The sequence below is a fragment of the Cydia strobilella genome, chromosome 5 (assembly GCF_947568885.1).
Source record: "Cydia strobilella chromosome 5, ilCydStro3.1, whole genome shotgun sequence".
Taxonomy (NCBI): domain Eukaryota; kingdom Metazoa; phylum Arthropoda; class Insecta; order Lepidoptera; family Tortricidae; genus Cydia; species Cydia strobilella.
This window is the reverse complement of record NC_086045.1, coordinates 4503415-4520331: the sequence shown is the minus strand read 5'-3', so window position 1 is coordinate 4520331 and position 16917 is coordinate 4503415. Positions and strand designations below refer to the sequence as shown.

Below are 16917 nucleotides of genomic sequence, written 5' to 3'. Positions count from 1 at the left end.
TGGCGCAGCTATTTGTTATTGAATCTATAATTTTAGCAGTAAACCTCAAAATCTTCCCCCAGGAGCCGCGAAGCCATCCTAACGCGCCTCTACGAAGCGGACGTGTCGGACCCCTCCCAATACATCACGTTCCACGGCCTCCGCACACACTCCACGCTCGAAGGAGAACCAGTCACCGAGCTCATATACGTGCACTCTAAACTACTGATAGCTGATGACAAAACTATTATATGTGGCAGTGCGAACATCAACGACCGGTCCATGATTGGGACCAGGGATTCAGAGATCGCTGTGCTACTGCAAGTAAGTAACTGCCCCCTATCCCTTCACATTTCGGGGTAACTCCCATACTAAAAGTTGCTCCTTATACCCTATATCCTAGATAGAGATAGGCATGATGACGTAATTTTTTGTGTTATAGATTGGTCGTTTATTGGCATTCCATGAAATATTGTATGTCAGTATAAGGTAGCAATAGCCATGAATATTTAGTTTATTGGATCGACTATTAGGCCTATGATATGTTTATTTAATAAAAATATTATTGACACCTCCATGTTACCTATGTACATTAAATGATGCAATAACTCTAAAGTTTAGATATTTTATAAGAATCTTGCTGATTCTATCCGAATCTTCATTTCTATTTCATTTTATTAATTTGGTTTTTCTAAAATATTTACCAAAAAACATACAGTTTCATTGAAACTTCTACCTACAGTATATCCACGTACGTTATCCTTTTACATAATTTTAAAATTATGACATCACAAGTGAAATCAGTCCCATTTTTACCTATTTATAACATATCTATTGAATGCCTCCCACCTACCATCCAACCTGCCGATGCAAAACAACGCTTTCCAAACTGTCAAAATGCCTGCATCCACTCAACGCTACATTTTCCACGCATTTCAACCAACCGCCTGAATCTAAACAAGTCAATCATGTTTACATCAGATATAGGGACCTAATATATTCAGCTCGCAAAATTTTTATCCAACCATATTTATATCGAAGTTTGTCCTCAGGATGAAAGCTTCACCGACGGCACCATGAACGGCCAGAGCTTCCCCTGCGGCCGCGTGGCCGGCGCGCTCAGGAAGCGGCTCTTCCGGGAACACCTCGGGCTCGTGGAGGAAGACCTGCAGCGCGAGGAGATCAACCTGGAGGACCCGTGCTCCGACCACTTCTACAGGCACGTGTGGCAGGGCTGCTCTAAGAGGAACACCGATGTTTACGAGGAGGTCAGTCCTAACGGGAAGACACTATTGTATATACAACTAACATTTTTGGGGGTACAATCCTCAGCTGGAGCGTCCGCGGAAGGAAATTGCTCTGAATGAGCACGGTGGTACACCATTTAGATGTAATTAAAACCCTGCCGACGATCTACATTTTTCTACTACCGATAGTGTAGGTAGACTAATGGCGTTCATAATATAAACCTCAATATAGTTTTGTAACAAAGTGATAAACCATAAATTAAAATTTCATTAAACTACTGGCGCCAGCAACAGCATAGGTTTTACCTGTCAGTCCTAATAATAAGTGGCAAATTCTTGTTTTTTGGGAATGTTCTTGCCTGGATGCTAGAAACAAGTAAAACCTAAGCTGGCGCCATCTATACAAGCCTTTGACAGTTGCCAACCCCATTGAGGCTTGTAATTTTTTATGAATAAGGGTTTAAATATACGTACGTCGAATCTTTGCCTGTCGTAGGTGAGTTGAAAGAGGAAACTCAAAGAGTGTACTTTTAAATTAGTGTGTAATAAAAAATAGTTTTAATATAAATAACCTAGCTTTTAAGTAACAAACTAACAAATTTGTAACACCGTATCTGAATAAAGAAATTATTTATTATTATTATTATTATATTTCAATACTTTCGTAGATTCGCTTTTTGGGCTGAGCCACTTATGATCAACTCAAAGTTTTCATCAACTTTACCACTCTTGTGGAAATGCAATTTTCTCATCAGTTTTTGAAGAATAGAGTGTTTATACTATAAAAACTCTTCTTGCAGGTATTCCACTGCCTCCCCACCGACGCTGTCCACTCTTTCGCCGAACTCAAGAAGTACCAAGAAGAGAACAAGCATTCCCTCTGGCACAGCGACCCGGCGCTCGCCAACAGGAAAATAGACCTCATACAGGGGAACCTGGTCCACATGCCGCTCGACTTCCTCTGCAACGAGGTGCTCACACCGCGGACCACTAGCATGGAGGGCATGATGCCTACTGCTTTATGGACTTAAATCTCGAGACCAGATTTAGGAAGGAAATGTGACGTTTTCAGCCAAAAGGTACCACATTGTCGGTTGTCGATAAGGTTGATTTCAAATTGAAGCTATATGGAAATAGCGCCTTATTGACAACCGACAATAAGTACCCTTTTAATTAAAAATGGCACAAATTAGAAAGGTAGTTTACACGTGTACTCGTCATCATTGACTTTTCGTCTGCTATTGCTGACTTTTTAAAAACTTGTACACTCCTTTTTAGGGTTCCGTACCCAAAGGGTAAAAACGGGACACTGTTACTAAGACTCCACTGTCCGTCTGTCTGTCATCAGGCTGTACCTCGTGAACCATGATAGCTAGACAGTTGAAATTGATTATATTTCTGTTGCCGCTATAACAACAATTACTAAAAACAGAATAAAATTAATATTCAAGTGGGGCTCCCATACAACCCACGTGATTTTTTTGCCGTTTTTTGCGTAATGGTACGGAACCCTTCGTGCGCGAGTCCGACTCGCACTAGGCCGGTTATTTGTAATTTGACCTCGTAACACCCAGGGCAATTTTTGTGTTTTAGAATTTGGAACTTTCTTTTATTTCTTATAAGAGTTCAAAACTCTAATTGAATTTGTACTTGTATTTCTATTTACAAGTACGCGGGACTTGCGAGGTACGAGATTAAAATAATACGCACTCATTTCGGTGGAACAAAATGTAATCTGTCAATCAGTAAATAGATAAAAACAGTATAAAAAAACCATAGACAATACGTGAAAAAGGTAAAATTGTACAAAAAGTTGTGAAGCCACTTCCACCATTTGCCGGTCAACTTCAATACGTAACATTATGTTAGAATAAAGTATAACATTTTTTTGTGGGTGCCACAAGCAGCAAGAAATCCTAAAATTGGCACCTAACGAATAAATACTAAAATAAAAACCTGCAATTAAACCCTATAAAATTAACCTACACTTAGCTTAAGTAACCCCCTCTGCATCGTACCTGGCTCAAATTGCTGTGAGTGATTAAACTTTATGTTCGCTTAAATACTTATTAAAAAAAATTCAGTAAACCAAACAGTTTTACTTGAATATGGAAGTTTATATTATTATCTGAATATATTTATCGAATAAACGTAATATTATAGTAAAGTGGAGATAATTTTATACACATATGATTTACCATTAATTAATTGTTTATTTTATTGATTAATGCAGCGGTTCTCAAACTTTTTTGGCGACGAAACCCTTTTGGAACGCAAAATATTTGCAGGAGCCCCAAATGAAAAAATTTCGTTTGTCAAATTATCTGTGGACCAGAGATATAGGAGAGCTGGATATTGATTTGTTTTCGCTTTTTCTCGCGGAGCCCCCGGGGCTTTGCGGACCCCTAGGGGTCCGCGGAGCACACTTTGAGAATGGCTGGATTAATGGATGGTGCTTGTTCATAATTTATTTTATGCCAAGTTCCTCTAGGTTTAAGTAGGTATAGCAATGTAGTACTTAAAGTAAGTAAAAAAATTGAGCAAAAAATGACCGAATTAAAATAACTTTACCCCATCCTCCAGTAGGCTTAGCACAGTAGCGCCGCGACAGGTTCTCGACCGCGAGATAGACTACTAATCTAATATTTTAGTTAGTTATTTTTAATGAAAATCTCTTTACACACACATACATTCTCAAAATTGTTGCCTTGCTAGTTCTCTAATCAAAAAACGCATCTTTAACTTACCAATTCCAGAAGTCCGTTCCGCCTTTGGGAAACGTTTCGGGGAAAGAATCCGAGTGACCGCTTACAACGCTTTGCTTAAACATTGTAATCTTAAAGACTGCACCATTGTAGAAGCTAATATACTCTTATTTAAATTTTTACATTCACTTTCTTATGCCGAGACAGAAGATATTATAGCTAAAATATTTTAGTTTAGTTTTCAATATTGTATTATTTTTCGTTTTCTTACTTTCAAGTACTTCATTTAAGTTTGTTTTTCAATACCTACTTTATTGTGTAGTACTTTATATTTTAACTGTACCTGATGGTTTTCCTCGATACAGGCGTAGCCTAGAGCGGAGACCCCTCACATTCTCTGTTATGTGTTTCATTGATAATAAATTTATTCTTATGATACTGTTAGAAGACAGGTACCTAGAGTCTCGCGGGCGAGATACTGTCGCGGCGCTCCTGTGCGAATCACACAGGCGATTTTGAGCCTTCATTTTTAGTTTTCCGTACCCAAAGGGTAAAAACGGGACCCTATTACTTAGACTCCTCTGTCCGTCTGTCTGTCTGTCTGTCACTAGGCTGTATCTCATGAACCGTGATAGACAGTTGAAATTTTCACAGGCCGTTTTTTGCGTAATGGCACGGAACCCTTCGTGCGCGAGTCCGACTCGCACTTGGCCGGTTTTTTTATCACGTGACCTGATAGGGTCTCTATTGTTTTCCATATAGTTTTAAGTCATAATATATTGTTTGTCCGCATTTTCGTTAGTCATAATTTGGTTTTTCTCAGAAACGCGTAACTTTTCAGGATTGCCATAATGATAAAACAAACCTAACCTAACTTATCTATAGGATAACCTGAGGAAAATCCTGAAACGTTAACGGTTTCAGAATGATGACTAATGATAATATGACAATCATTACATTATGACTTTCAATAGTTATGTCAAACAAAGGGACCCCGACCCGATATAGTGACTGGGAGGCAGACGGCAGAGGGAACTTCAGTCTGTTCCGCCGACAATATATGGCGATGGTGGGAGTCATACTTTTATACTAAGAAAGTATCGGTTTCGACCTTTTTTCAAATTTTTTACTTACATTGGTGCCTTTACGAGATTATTATGAATGTCCTAATTTAACTACCAATTAAGTATTAATTATTTGTGGTATTTTCTATAAAAAGGGACCTTGTTGTCGATGGCGCTTACGCCATTATAAACGATGCTCCGATATAAATACAATGCCGCGCGACGCTGTGCGGCGTAAGCGCCATCGACAATAAGGTCCCTTTTCATAGAAAATGCCCTATTTAAGTACCTATATAGGTATCGGCACGGATTTTACTCCCTTATTCATAAATTTTTTCAAGCTCTTAAAAACCTCTGTAAATTTTGTCCCTTTCTAACAAACAAAAATTTCAAATCGACGGATAGAGCCAAACGATTATCAACGGTTTGTTAGATTTGACAAAATTCGTATTCTAAATCATACTGATTACAAGTTCGACAGCCCATTTGAAATTCAAAAAGCCTCATCGAGGTATTTAGCTTCGTTCAGCCAGACTTTCATTCACTACCTGTTTTGCAATGAGTACTCTTATGTTATGTAGCTGTTTGTGTGATACCTTGACTCTCCTGCCGATACCGTCAACCGGGGTGAATAGGGATGGCTGGGGTGAACAGGGACAAAACTTAAAATGTGATTTACCTGACAGTTTCTTAATAACTACTGACACTACTACATATTATTTTCAATCGAAAATAATATGTAGTAGATTTTCTGTTTGTGTCGGTATTTAAAAAAAAATTGTCAGATAAATCACATTTAATGTTTGGTTCCTATTCGCCTCGGCCATCCCTATTCACCCCGGTTGACGGTACCTATCAATGTTATTATTGTGCCTATTTTATTATTGTTAATTCTACCACCTAAGTATTATATTATTTATAGTCATAATTGAACAAAATTATAATGCTGTAATTTAATTTATATTAATGATAATACAAGAATTTTTATAAGTATTTGACCTTCAGGATTATTTTTTCTTACAATTCTTATTCAGTAGCTTAATATTCCAAATATTCACTTTTTACTCTGAAAACATAACCAAGTTCCTAAATGTTTGTATTTTGAGTACCTACCTGCAAAATTGTACTTATCATTAGACATACTTCATACATTTTTACTTTAAACTTATACCCCCTTATTCATAAACGTCTACTAAAGTTGAGACGCCGCTAATAATCGTTTGTCCCTTTCCATCATACCAATACGTCGGAAAGGGACAAGCGTTAGCGGCTTGTCAACTTTAGTAGACGTTTATGAATAAGGGGGTAAGTATATATACAGGGTAACTTAAGCGCCAACAAAAATATCAGCGTTTTTAGGGAGTTAATGAGTTATAATTAAGAAAGTTATTTTTATATTGCGTTTAAGGATATCCTGTAGTACCCCTATATTGTACAAATAAGATTAAAAAAACATTCCTATCATAACTTGTATCCAATAGAATGATATTGTTCCTACCTACTGATTATTCCAGATAATATGCCGAAATATACGTATAATATTAATAATAATTAAATATTCCGAAACTTTCCTCATCAGTAAGATGATAATGACGTACCTATTTCTGAAATTTTGTTCAATATCTGGTAGCAATAATTTTATTTAAAGTTGGTCAAGCAAATCTTGTCAGTAGAAAAAGGCGGCAAATTTAAAAAAAAAACGTAGGCACGAAGGGATATCGACCCATAGAAAATTTGATTTAGCGCCTTTTTCTGCTGACAAGATTTGCTTGATCAGCTATATTTTACGTGTTTTGTCTCTAATGTTTTTCTGAAAATATATTTTTTTTATATAAAAATCGTTTAAAAAAGGTTTTTAATTTTCCTCTCTTCTAATAAATACAAATAATACAATACAGTCCGATGAAGATTTCCTTCATCGTTTAATCAAGCTCTGCATAGGAACCGTTGTCCGTTGGAGGATCTGCCATCTTGTGGCCTAAATCGGAAACATAAACATGTACATTAAATACTACATTTCCAAAGAAAGTGCTACCATCTACCGTTCTCGTACGTTTTCTTGTGCATAATAGGTTCTGCCATCTTGTGGGCTACATCGGAAGCATCACATTTGCGCCTCGCGCCAAAAATCTGACGGCTCCTGTGTTGCCCCCTCATGCACGCTCCCTATACCGTTTTCACACTAAAACTTGCAGTTTAATCTCTCATTGACGCCCCCTACATACATTCACACAAAAAATTGCCCCCTAGTGACAAAACAACAAACTACTTACAAAGCTCAACTCAAGTTGAAAACGTACCTACCTTAACGCTGCTGCGCCGCCGGGAGATAATTCGGAATATGTCCGTAAGGCATATATTATTCTAAGAGGCATATAATAGTTGGTCAAACCAAATTGTCAGTAAATAAGAACAAAAAAAACTATGCTCATCCTTTTCTTTTGGGTGCTAGTACTCGTGTAAGACAAAGATAGTATGATACTCTCTATGTTTGAGATGAGACGATGAGACAGTCCTTTGACAAACTATATGTCATTGCGTCTTACTCTCTCTTTGAGCAAAATGTGAATACCTAAAAAATAAATGTTCATCAGAGTATTCGGAGTTTACATTAGATATCGCCTTTATTCAACAAGCGAGTGCGAGAGTATGCACGATGCACTTTGCACCTTTCTCTTTAAGCCGGGCTCAATGAGCCCTCGCAAACAGCTCTGCTCACTAGATGGTACTAATAAATAGAATAATACTAAACCGCCTCTAATATAGATAATACTCTTCTCTCTATCTTCTATAGAGTAATAACTCTTTCATTGCGCTTTTACAGATCTTGCAACAAATAGCATGCGATTTTATATATTAATTGCCGGCTAAGTTGAGAATGCCTTGAGGCATTAAGTCCGCCATTTGTACTTGTTTTAATTGTGAGGTTTATCGGTGAGGTTTGTAGTGTAGAGTCCATTATGCCTGTGATATCACTGATATCTCTTCGTGTCTCACGTATTGAGTTGTGGTGTCCCTCTTGTCAGTTAGGTACTAAATTTAGGAAGGTATATATCAGGGGTCGGCAACCTTTTAGCAGCCAAGGGCCACATAGTAGTTAACGAAGTTGACGCGGGCCGCACTTTGTTAATATTTATGACTTTATGAGATATTGTCGTTTGTCAAAATTACATACAAAATAGCCAGTGAGGTTCGCGGGCCGCCTGTTGCCGACCCCTGGTGTATATAATAAGCTCATAAGGTGAAATTTCGTTTTCGTGTACCTACATCAAGTACAATACCACTGAGTATCTTTCGTAATAGGTACGTAAAACATGCACTACAACATTAGTATATTATACTACTCTTTGAACATTGGCCCCTTCTTTCGATCTTTTCCTTTTTTTTCGAGTTTATCGTTCCTTATCGTTCCATATTGTATTACTTATCTGTGGCACTCACACACATACTTTTCTTTGTGTGAGTAAGCAAATTGAATTTACTGTTACGAATTTACTTAAATGTCTTAAATTTGTTCTAACAAATTAAATTGGATAAACGTGTAGTTCGTGGCAATCGTGGCATTATATTTTAGTGATTAAATTATGAGCAGGCTCGATTAAAGAGTTATGGAGCTAGAAGAGCCTAGAAGGCCAAAAAGCTATTTGTGAGGGGTCTTGCTATTCTGGTCATCTTATTTGCAAGAAAGTATGGTCGAGTTTGGTATCTAATGTAAGTGCTCGGCTTAGGTACACATTTATATCTAATATTGCTATTTAACTTGCGATTTTAAAATAATTAGCAAGATGAAAACGAAATAAAATAAACATATAATATACGTATTTGACATAAAGAAGAAAAAACGGCTTACCACAGATACAGTTTATTTTAATCTCTATGGTGACTTAAATCTATCAGTTAAGGGCTCCACAGACCTTTCAATAAATTGCACGCGGTTTTCGATCATTTGCCGACTAAGTAGCACTGCATTCAATTGATCTATCTTTTCGGTGAACCGCGACCCACGAGTTCTCAGTTGGGACGAACTACTAGTATAATTTGACACTACTTCAGCACGAAACATCTGAGAATATAGTCCGAATATTTACCTTAAGAGTAGAAAAACACATTACCTATACTTCCACTCATGTCGCTTCCGATGGCTGCGTTGGTGGCTAACTTCGTGGACAGTGGACACCTGACTTTCGCCAACGGCTACTTATACACCCAAAGCTGTAATATGAGCGTTTTACGTTTTGTTATCTGTCAAAAGCTACTTAAACACGCTCCATCCAAGGTCAAATTACTTTCCCCACTAGTGGATAAAATGTGCTTTCCCCCGCTTGTTTTAAAGGATAAAAGACGGCTTTCCGAGCTAGTGAGGGGAAAAATAATATACGTTGTTCTGATATGCTAGTACTTCATACAGTCACTCTTAGGTACCTAAGAGTGACTGTATGAAGCTACCCCGTGTCTGAATGGTGCAAATCTACCCCTACCCCAATTTACGGAACCGAACTAAAATCGTGTTGGAACATACAATCTGCTTACCTATATTCGAATACTCACTAATAAGCTAACTGGACTTTATTGAAATTGAAAGTTAGGTAGTTCTGGTTTTTACAATGCCCAACAATTTCAAGGGCTTAAATTAAACTACAATAAAAACTCAAGTGTAGAGTGGTCAGCTACTCTCGACAACGTCTTGACCTTTCGTATATAGGTACTAGTACATCGGTTTTTGTTAGTTAGTACCTAGCCCTACTAGCCCTAGCCTACTAATAATTATTTATTCACAGTTATTAGGTCAAGGTGGCCAACATGAATCTAGTATAACTGGATCGGTCATGAGGAGTGGGAGAAAATGACCGAACAGGATAGTCTTATGTATCTTTCAGTAGGAGTAGCAGAGAAAGCGCTGTTATTGTTTGTCCTTGTCATAGTTTCACTTTTCCACCGCTGCCACAACCGAGGTTGTGGCAAACAAATAAGTACGTGACATGTCATGTTTGTTCGTTGCTTGTTTAATTATCATTGTTTTGTATGAAATTGTGCTTTCTCTTATGAAATATAGTGATGGTTAGCGTTTTGAATGCATGAACTTTGATAAAATACTGGTGAATTTTTCTGTAATTGGCTGTAATAGCCGCTCTGAGCAAAAATATGAGATCATAACCTTTCACACGTAAGTACGGTATTTTACACCTTCCTCTTAACGCAATATGTGAGAATAACATCGTAAAATTACGTTACACTCAAAGCAATGTAGAATCAAACGATTTCAATAAAAATATCACAATTATTTACGCAAATTAACAAAACATTATTTGTAAAATTATCCGCCCAAATTACGTAGGTAGGTAGGAGTCTGAGGTCAGCCATTTTTAAACTTCTTCTTAATTTAGCTGCATAACAATCATGTTAGGGATACCAGATGAAAATATCATAATTTTATGGGTAATTTTGACCTCGAAGTTTTTTCGTACTTCTAATTCCAAAAAATAAATAAACAAATGGTGTGAAGATTAAATGTGGTGTACATTAATTGGTGTGATTGCGATTTGGGATTTCTTTAAATTAAAACCCATAATACATTTTATTTTACGTTATATTTACTAAACATGTTCAGTTTTGTACCACCTGCGCGAATTATAGGAGGTATTTCATTGTTTATACGCCTAAAAAGAACGGCCCATTGACATTTTATTTAACAATTTTTTAATACCGTCAAACAAGCTAACTTTGCCTCCAGGGTAATCGCCCCAACGTGATATCAAATATTGGGGTAATTTTTACCAATATGGTATCCCCACGTTTATGACGTCATCTATGTCTATCCCTTACGGGCGCACGCGTATAGCTGGTCTATGTAATGCTAGGTCTATGGTGGCCAAGGACTCTGGTTTGGGGTACAGAAAATCATTAGGTATCGTTACATGGCCTTAATTACCTCGAGGGAGAGATAGGGAGATAATTAGGGGTGTAAAAATGCCAAAATAATCCTTACGCACTGAATAGTCCCAGGGCCAATGCGTGCTATACCTACAGTTTCTCAATAAGAACATAGTATTAGTATTTAGTAGGTAATTTATATATTTTTAACCGACTTCCAAAAAGGAGGTTATCAATTCGATCGTATTTTTTTTTGTATGTATGTTACCTCAGATTTTGGAATATCGTTTTTTTGTTTGTGTGTTTAGGTATAGTCCCAAGTTGGTCCCGTTTTTGTCAAAACCCAGTTCTGATGATGGGATCCATGAGGAATCCAGGGAACTCCTCAAATCTTATAGGAATAGGTACATATATTAGTGATTTAGTAGTTTCATCAATAAGCCTAGCATTTTCCTCCAAAACAGTGCCATTTGATGAAGTGGAACTGCTGATGATGACCAGAAAGCGACTAAGTAAGACTATGCAAGTAAGTTCTGAAGGAACATTTGTGTTAAGGTCTAGTTCTGATGATGGGTTCCATGAGGTCCAACTCCTCAAATCTTGATGGTTTCAGATCCATACCTTGAAACTTGAAACGTAGGTACCCGAAGCGCAAAAATGTGTAGTGACATGACAGTTTGGCCAGACAGGAACGAGTCTTGCAGAATGATGCATTCACTCATATGAAAAACTAAAAATTTACAAATAGAATTAATCTTTAAAAAAAAGTAAAGCCGACTTCAAAAAGGATAAAATAAAATAATTATTATCCCGTTTTATATGCGCTAGCAAAATTAAACTTTGAAGTCGGTGCCAAGCCAAATATAGTTGGTCAAACCAAATTGGCAGTAAATAAGAACAAAAAAAACTATACTCATCCTTTCCTTTTGAGTGCTAGTACTAGTGTAAGACAAATATAGTATGATTCTCTCTGTCTGTGTTTGAAATGAGACAGTCCTTTGACAAACTATAGTTACAATACTGGTTCTTTTGTTTTTATCGAACTATACCAAGGACACCAGAGGTGACATTCGGCTTGACTGCGACTTGACGCTATTAAGATTTGGCTTGGCAGCCAGGGGCGTAGCTAGAGGATATGGCGCCCGGGGCAGTCACCAAATTTGCGCCCCTGACGACTGACAAAAGTTTCCCTGCTGCTGCCTTTTGCCCATTTTGCCCCCCCCTTGGATGGCGCCCGCACCCCTAGTTACGCCACTGCTTGGCACTGACTTCAATCGTACCTATCTTTTTAATACAGTTGCTCAAAAAGTGCTACTTGTCGTGGCTGTTTAGCGTGCGGAAAGTTGGTTTTCGCGAACTAGTGCTTTTTACTTTTCAATTTTTTTTAAATTTGAAAAAAATACTTGTTCCAATTCATGACTACTTATTGATGAGTGTTTATATTAGTTTCCTTTAAACGTCGTAATCAACATAAAAACCTACTGTTAATGTAAGAATACGAAAAATATGCATATTTCATATTTTATTACTTACCTCTTCATCATTATAAGTATTATAACACGATTATTTTTTAATGTTGAAAAACCGTTCTTAATAAGTTGTCTGAATGGAACGGAACGCCTGTCAAAGAAAAGGCGTATTTTCTTACTGCAAGAATGTTTTAAGTAATAAAGAGAGAAAAAAAAAAAAGTTTCCAAAGGCAACATTCGATATTGTTTTTATAAATATACGATACACAAATAATCGTAAATAATGATATTTAGGTAATAATAGTACAATGTTTTAATCTGTCTTATAGAACATGCATTTGAAAAAAAAACTTTCATTGAAGTGGGTTCAATAATAATAACAAAATCTATTTCTATTCGAATAAAAGCTAGAAAAACACGTCTTCATAATGTCAATGTCAATGATGTCACAGAATTAATAATATAAAAAGTTTCGAATTCCATTCCTTAATACTTGTTGCTTTTCTTATTTTTTCGCAACTGTATTAAAAAACGTCGTTCGATACACGTGCGGATATGTCATTATTCACTCGTCCCGAGTCTTGCCACTCGCCTACGGCTCGTGGCAAGATATCTCGTTACTCGTGGACTAATGACATACTTTCCGCACTAGCATCGAAATGTACTATTTTACTAGCGCATATAAAACGGGATAATATGTTATGTTTATTCTTTCTGAAGTCGTTTTTACTTTTTTTTAAAGATTTATTTTATGTAATCACAGACTGAATCCAACTAAAAACATGCGTTGCCACTTGCCTGGTACTACATACCTAACTGTTATTCAAGTTATCTAAAGAAGTCACAAAAAATTGTAAGTGATCATTTTTAAATTGTGATTGTGTCGTAAAGCGTAACTAATTGCCTACTTCTGATAACCGAAGAATATAAAAAGGGACAGAGGGGTGGAACGTGTCATTAATTTAAATATTACGATGCACTTGTTACTCGGCTCGGCTGCAGCCGCGAGCTTGCAGCTCACTGCCGGGGCGTGCGTGTGAAGTGATCGGACGCATGTGTAAGCAGGCAGCGCAACAAACGCTCATTCGTAATTATGTTGCATTATTTGTACGCGTTTTAGGGCTGGGACGGGCCTCCCTATCGCGTCGAGTCCTACGCTCCCTTCTCGCGCGCTTATTGAATAAGCCCGCGCGTTGCGTAACGCGCGGCCAATGACAGCGCCCGTGCACATGCAAGGGGCGGAGTCGTTACGTCACTGCGCTCTTCTCTCGCGCGCAGTCGCCGTGACGTCACACCCGCTAAACCCCGCACGCTTTTCCCCGCGCATGCACCCGCTACACTAGCGCCAATGCTGCGGGCGGCTCGCGTCGGAAACTTGTGACAAAACACTCGCGCGCTTAAAGATGGCGGATGGGTCGCGCGACGACGGCGCCGACCCGCTATTAATGAAAAAAATAACTTTTTCCGCGCCAGATACACGACATAATGACTCAAAAAAGTGCAGTGATCAAACGTTTGAAGGTGATAAAATAAAGTTATCATTCTATGCGGAACTAAAATCGTGTGACAAAAGTGATTCTGGCGGCGTGGCCGCGGATGATTCCGCGGCGGTGGGCTCTGAGAACACTGAAATATCATCTAAAGTACCCGAGGAGGACGGGGAGGACAGGAAGAAGCGATGTTTCGACAGATACGACAGCTCGGAGTCTTCTGACAGGTGAGTTTGTTCTTTTTTCTGTTAGGAATTCGCGTAAAAGTTTCAGTCGGAGATAAAGTCTGTTGTCGGCGGCATCGAAACCTGCGAGTCAATGCTCCAGTGACCGGAGGCTATTGTGCTGTTTTCGATGTCATGGCCATTGTAGTTGTAGACGAAGGTATTGGTGGGACGTCGTAGTCGTAGCGAGCGCGGTTGAATGGCCTGAGAGCGGCACGAGGGACGCGCCGTGATAACTGAACTAATCGGCGATCGCGCTCGTAATGATTACATAGACAGACTTGTTACTATGAATAGGTACTATCTATACACGTATTGTTACGCAAGTGCTTAGCGTAGTGGCGTGTGATGTGATGTCAGTCTGATGTGTTAAATCTCATTGAGAGCTACCTAGTAGGTTACTAATTTAAAGGTACTTACCTAGCTACAATCTGTGTTGCATTGCATCACTCAATATAATAAGTTAAAGTATGTAACTTTTCTTTAAACTTTGTTAGCTTTTACCTACCCACACACGTTATTCCATATCTTTATACAAGAGATACAACATAACAGTAACTTTCACATATATTAAGATTTAATTTAAGATTATACATCCATAATATACTCAATAAGATTGAGAAGTTAATTATTCTAAGATGCATGTGCCACATCGATTCAAATGATAATTGTCAGTGTCTCCTTAAGTATACTGGTATTCTTTTAACCTGTGCAAAACTAACCAGTATTTATTCTATCATAGTTAATAGTCAAGCTAATATCAGGGTTAACAGGTGAACTTTTTGGCTTGTGCTAGTGTAGATGTTAGCTCAAAAATATTATATTTTGCCCTTTATTTCACTACTGCTATTTGGGAATAGCAAATAAACATTTGCTAATAATATTTTGATTCTAACTTAATAAAAGCAATGGTCCCTGATTGGACAGAAAACATCTGTTTTCCTGTGTTTACATCCCCACTAACCTATTTGAAAGTTGAAACACAAAAAAGAACGGGCCTTGAATTTTAAGATACCAATGACATTGTTCTTACTTTATCATCTGCACATGTTATTGTTAGGTATAATATTTTTGCATAATGTGATAAGGTAATATATACATGATTGTACCTATTCCAGATTTTATTTATCCTACAATTAGTTAGGTGTGTGATACTTTAACCTGACATTTCTCTGCAGCTAAATGTTTAATTTTGTCTAATAACTAGCGACCCGCCCTGACTTCGCACAGGTTACACAAAACCTTAACAAATTATACACATAAACCTTCCTCAAGAATCACTCTATTGATAGGTGAAAACCGCATGAAAATCCATCTAGTAGTTTTTGAGTTTATTGCGAACATACAGACAGACAGATGCGGAAGGGGACTTTGTTTTATAATAAAAATAAATATCGTTTATTTCCGGTAAATATTCACTTGGATGCAGATTTTGCTGACCTCCACAATATGTAGTGATGATTATACATATGTATACCTAGCTGTGATATGTTATGATCAAAGTAATTCACAGATGTATTTGCAATTTGCAATCCCGAATTGATGTAACGACTCATACAATTCCTTTCATCTATGTGTGGAGGTCTGAACCCAGAATTGCTTATAGGTAATATGTATTTCTATGTGGATAAAACAAATTGTATGAATAGTTATAGGTAATTGTGACTTAATGTTTCTTACTTTTCTCATTCTTAGAATGATTTGATCATTTTTATGACGACCGGTTTGGCCTAGTGGGTAGTGACCCTGCCTGTGAAGCCGATGGTCCTGGGTTCGAATCCCGGTAAGGGCATTTATTTGTGTGATGAGCACAGATATTTGTTCCTGAGTCATGGGTGTTTTCTATGTATTTAAGTATTTATATATTATATAATATCGTTGCCTGAGTACCCATAACACAAGCCTCCTTAGGCTTACCGTGGGACTTAGTCAATCTGTGTAAGAATGTTGCTATAATGTTTATTATTATTATTTATTTATTTTTAATCAGGGGTCTTTTGTTTTGAGGGCACGGGCAGGCTTTTGGATCTCCTGCTTCCTTTTAACGGGATGGCATGTTATATAACAAAAATATACCTAGTAGCAAGCTAACAATTATTGACACCTGACACTGTACATATCCTGGTTAGTAAAGGACAGTATGTAATGTCAATACATAATCACTTGTTGGACCTGCAAAGTATGGCCAATTGTCATTGTCACATAACAATTGTAACAGTTGTGAAATTATGGCTTGACAGTCATTATTAATTAAAAATTAAAAATTTGAAGGATTTTTAATTGTAATGAATTTGTTATTAAAATTGTAATTTTATTTTATTTTAATGTAATTTTATTTTATTTTAATGTAATTTTATTTTATTTTAATGTATTTTATTAACAAATTATTTCCTGTGTACTAACATAGTTCTAAGTATTACCTATTGTTACTAACATATTTAGTTTTAATTTAGGATTAGTTATTTTATTTTATTTTAAATGTAAATGTAATTGTATATGGAATTTTCTATTCTGAAATAAATTAATTGAATTGAATTGAATTGAATTTGAATTATATTTAATTACCTACGCTGAAGTCATTGTCATTGTATTATCAAAGCTTATTTACACAAAATTATCATAATACCTATTGTGTGATTGTAGTTGAACTTGACTTCTTAGTCTAGGTCTGGGTCACCTAGGAATAACACTGAAATGTCAAATATTGTCTTTTGATAAAAATGTAATCTTTGTCTTTTATGCTCCAGATGATATGGAGAAATATTGTTTCTTTATATTTTGATAAGAATGTAACGTTCATATGGGTTCTTTGAATTATTTATGTAAAATAAATATATGTATTTTTTTATATTTAGTCAATTTTTTTTA

At 36.9% G+C, this 16917-nt stretch overlaps 2 protein-coding genes across 2 annotated transcripts in view; both read left to right on the top strand.

Annotated features, from left to right (window-relative positions):
• Window positions 1-5696, top strand: part of LOC134741390 (phospholipase D1) — a 38275-nt gene extending 32579 nt beyond the window's left edge. Inside the window, exons 20-22 of the mRNA XM_063674157.1 lie at window positions 63-303; window positions 1032-1247; window positions 2027-5696. Of these exons, the coding sequence (XP_063530227.1) occupies window positions 63-303; window positions 1032-1247; window positions 2027-2257 (688 nt within the window). The 3' untranslated portion in view covers window positions 2258-5696. The remainder of the gene's footprint in view (window positions 1-62; window positions 304-1031; window positions 1248-2026) is intronic.
• An 8022-nt stretch (window positions 5697-13718) lies between these two features.
• LOC134741304 (zinc finger protein jing) overlaps window positions 13719-16917 on the top strand; it is a 167387-nt gene continuing 164188 nt past the window's right edge. The window contains exon 1 of the mRNA XM_063674047.1: window positions 13719-14052. Within this exon, the coding sequence (XP_063530117.1) occupies window positions 13739-14052 (314 nt within the window). The 5' untranslated portion in view covers window positions 13719-13738. The remainder of the gene's footprint in view (window positions 14053-16917) is intronic.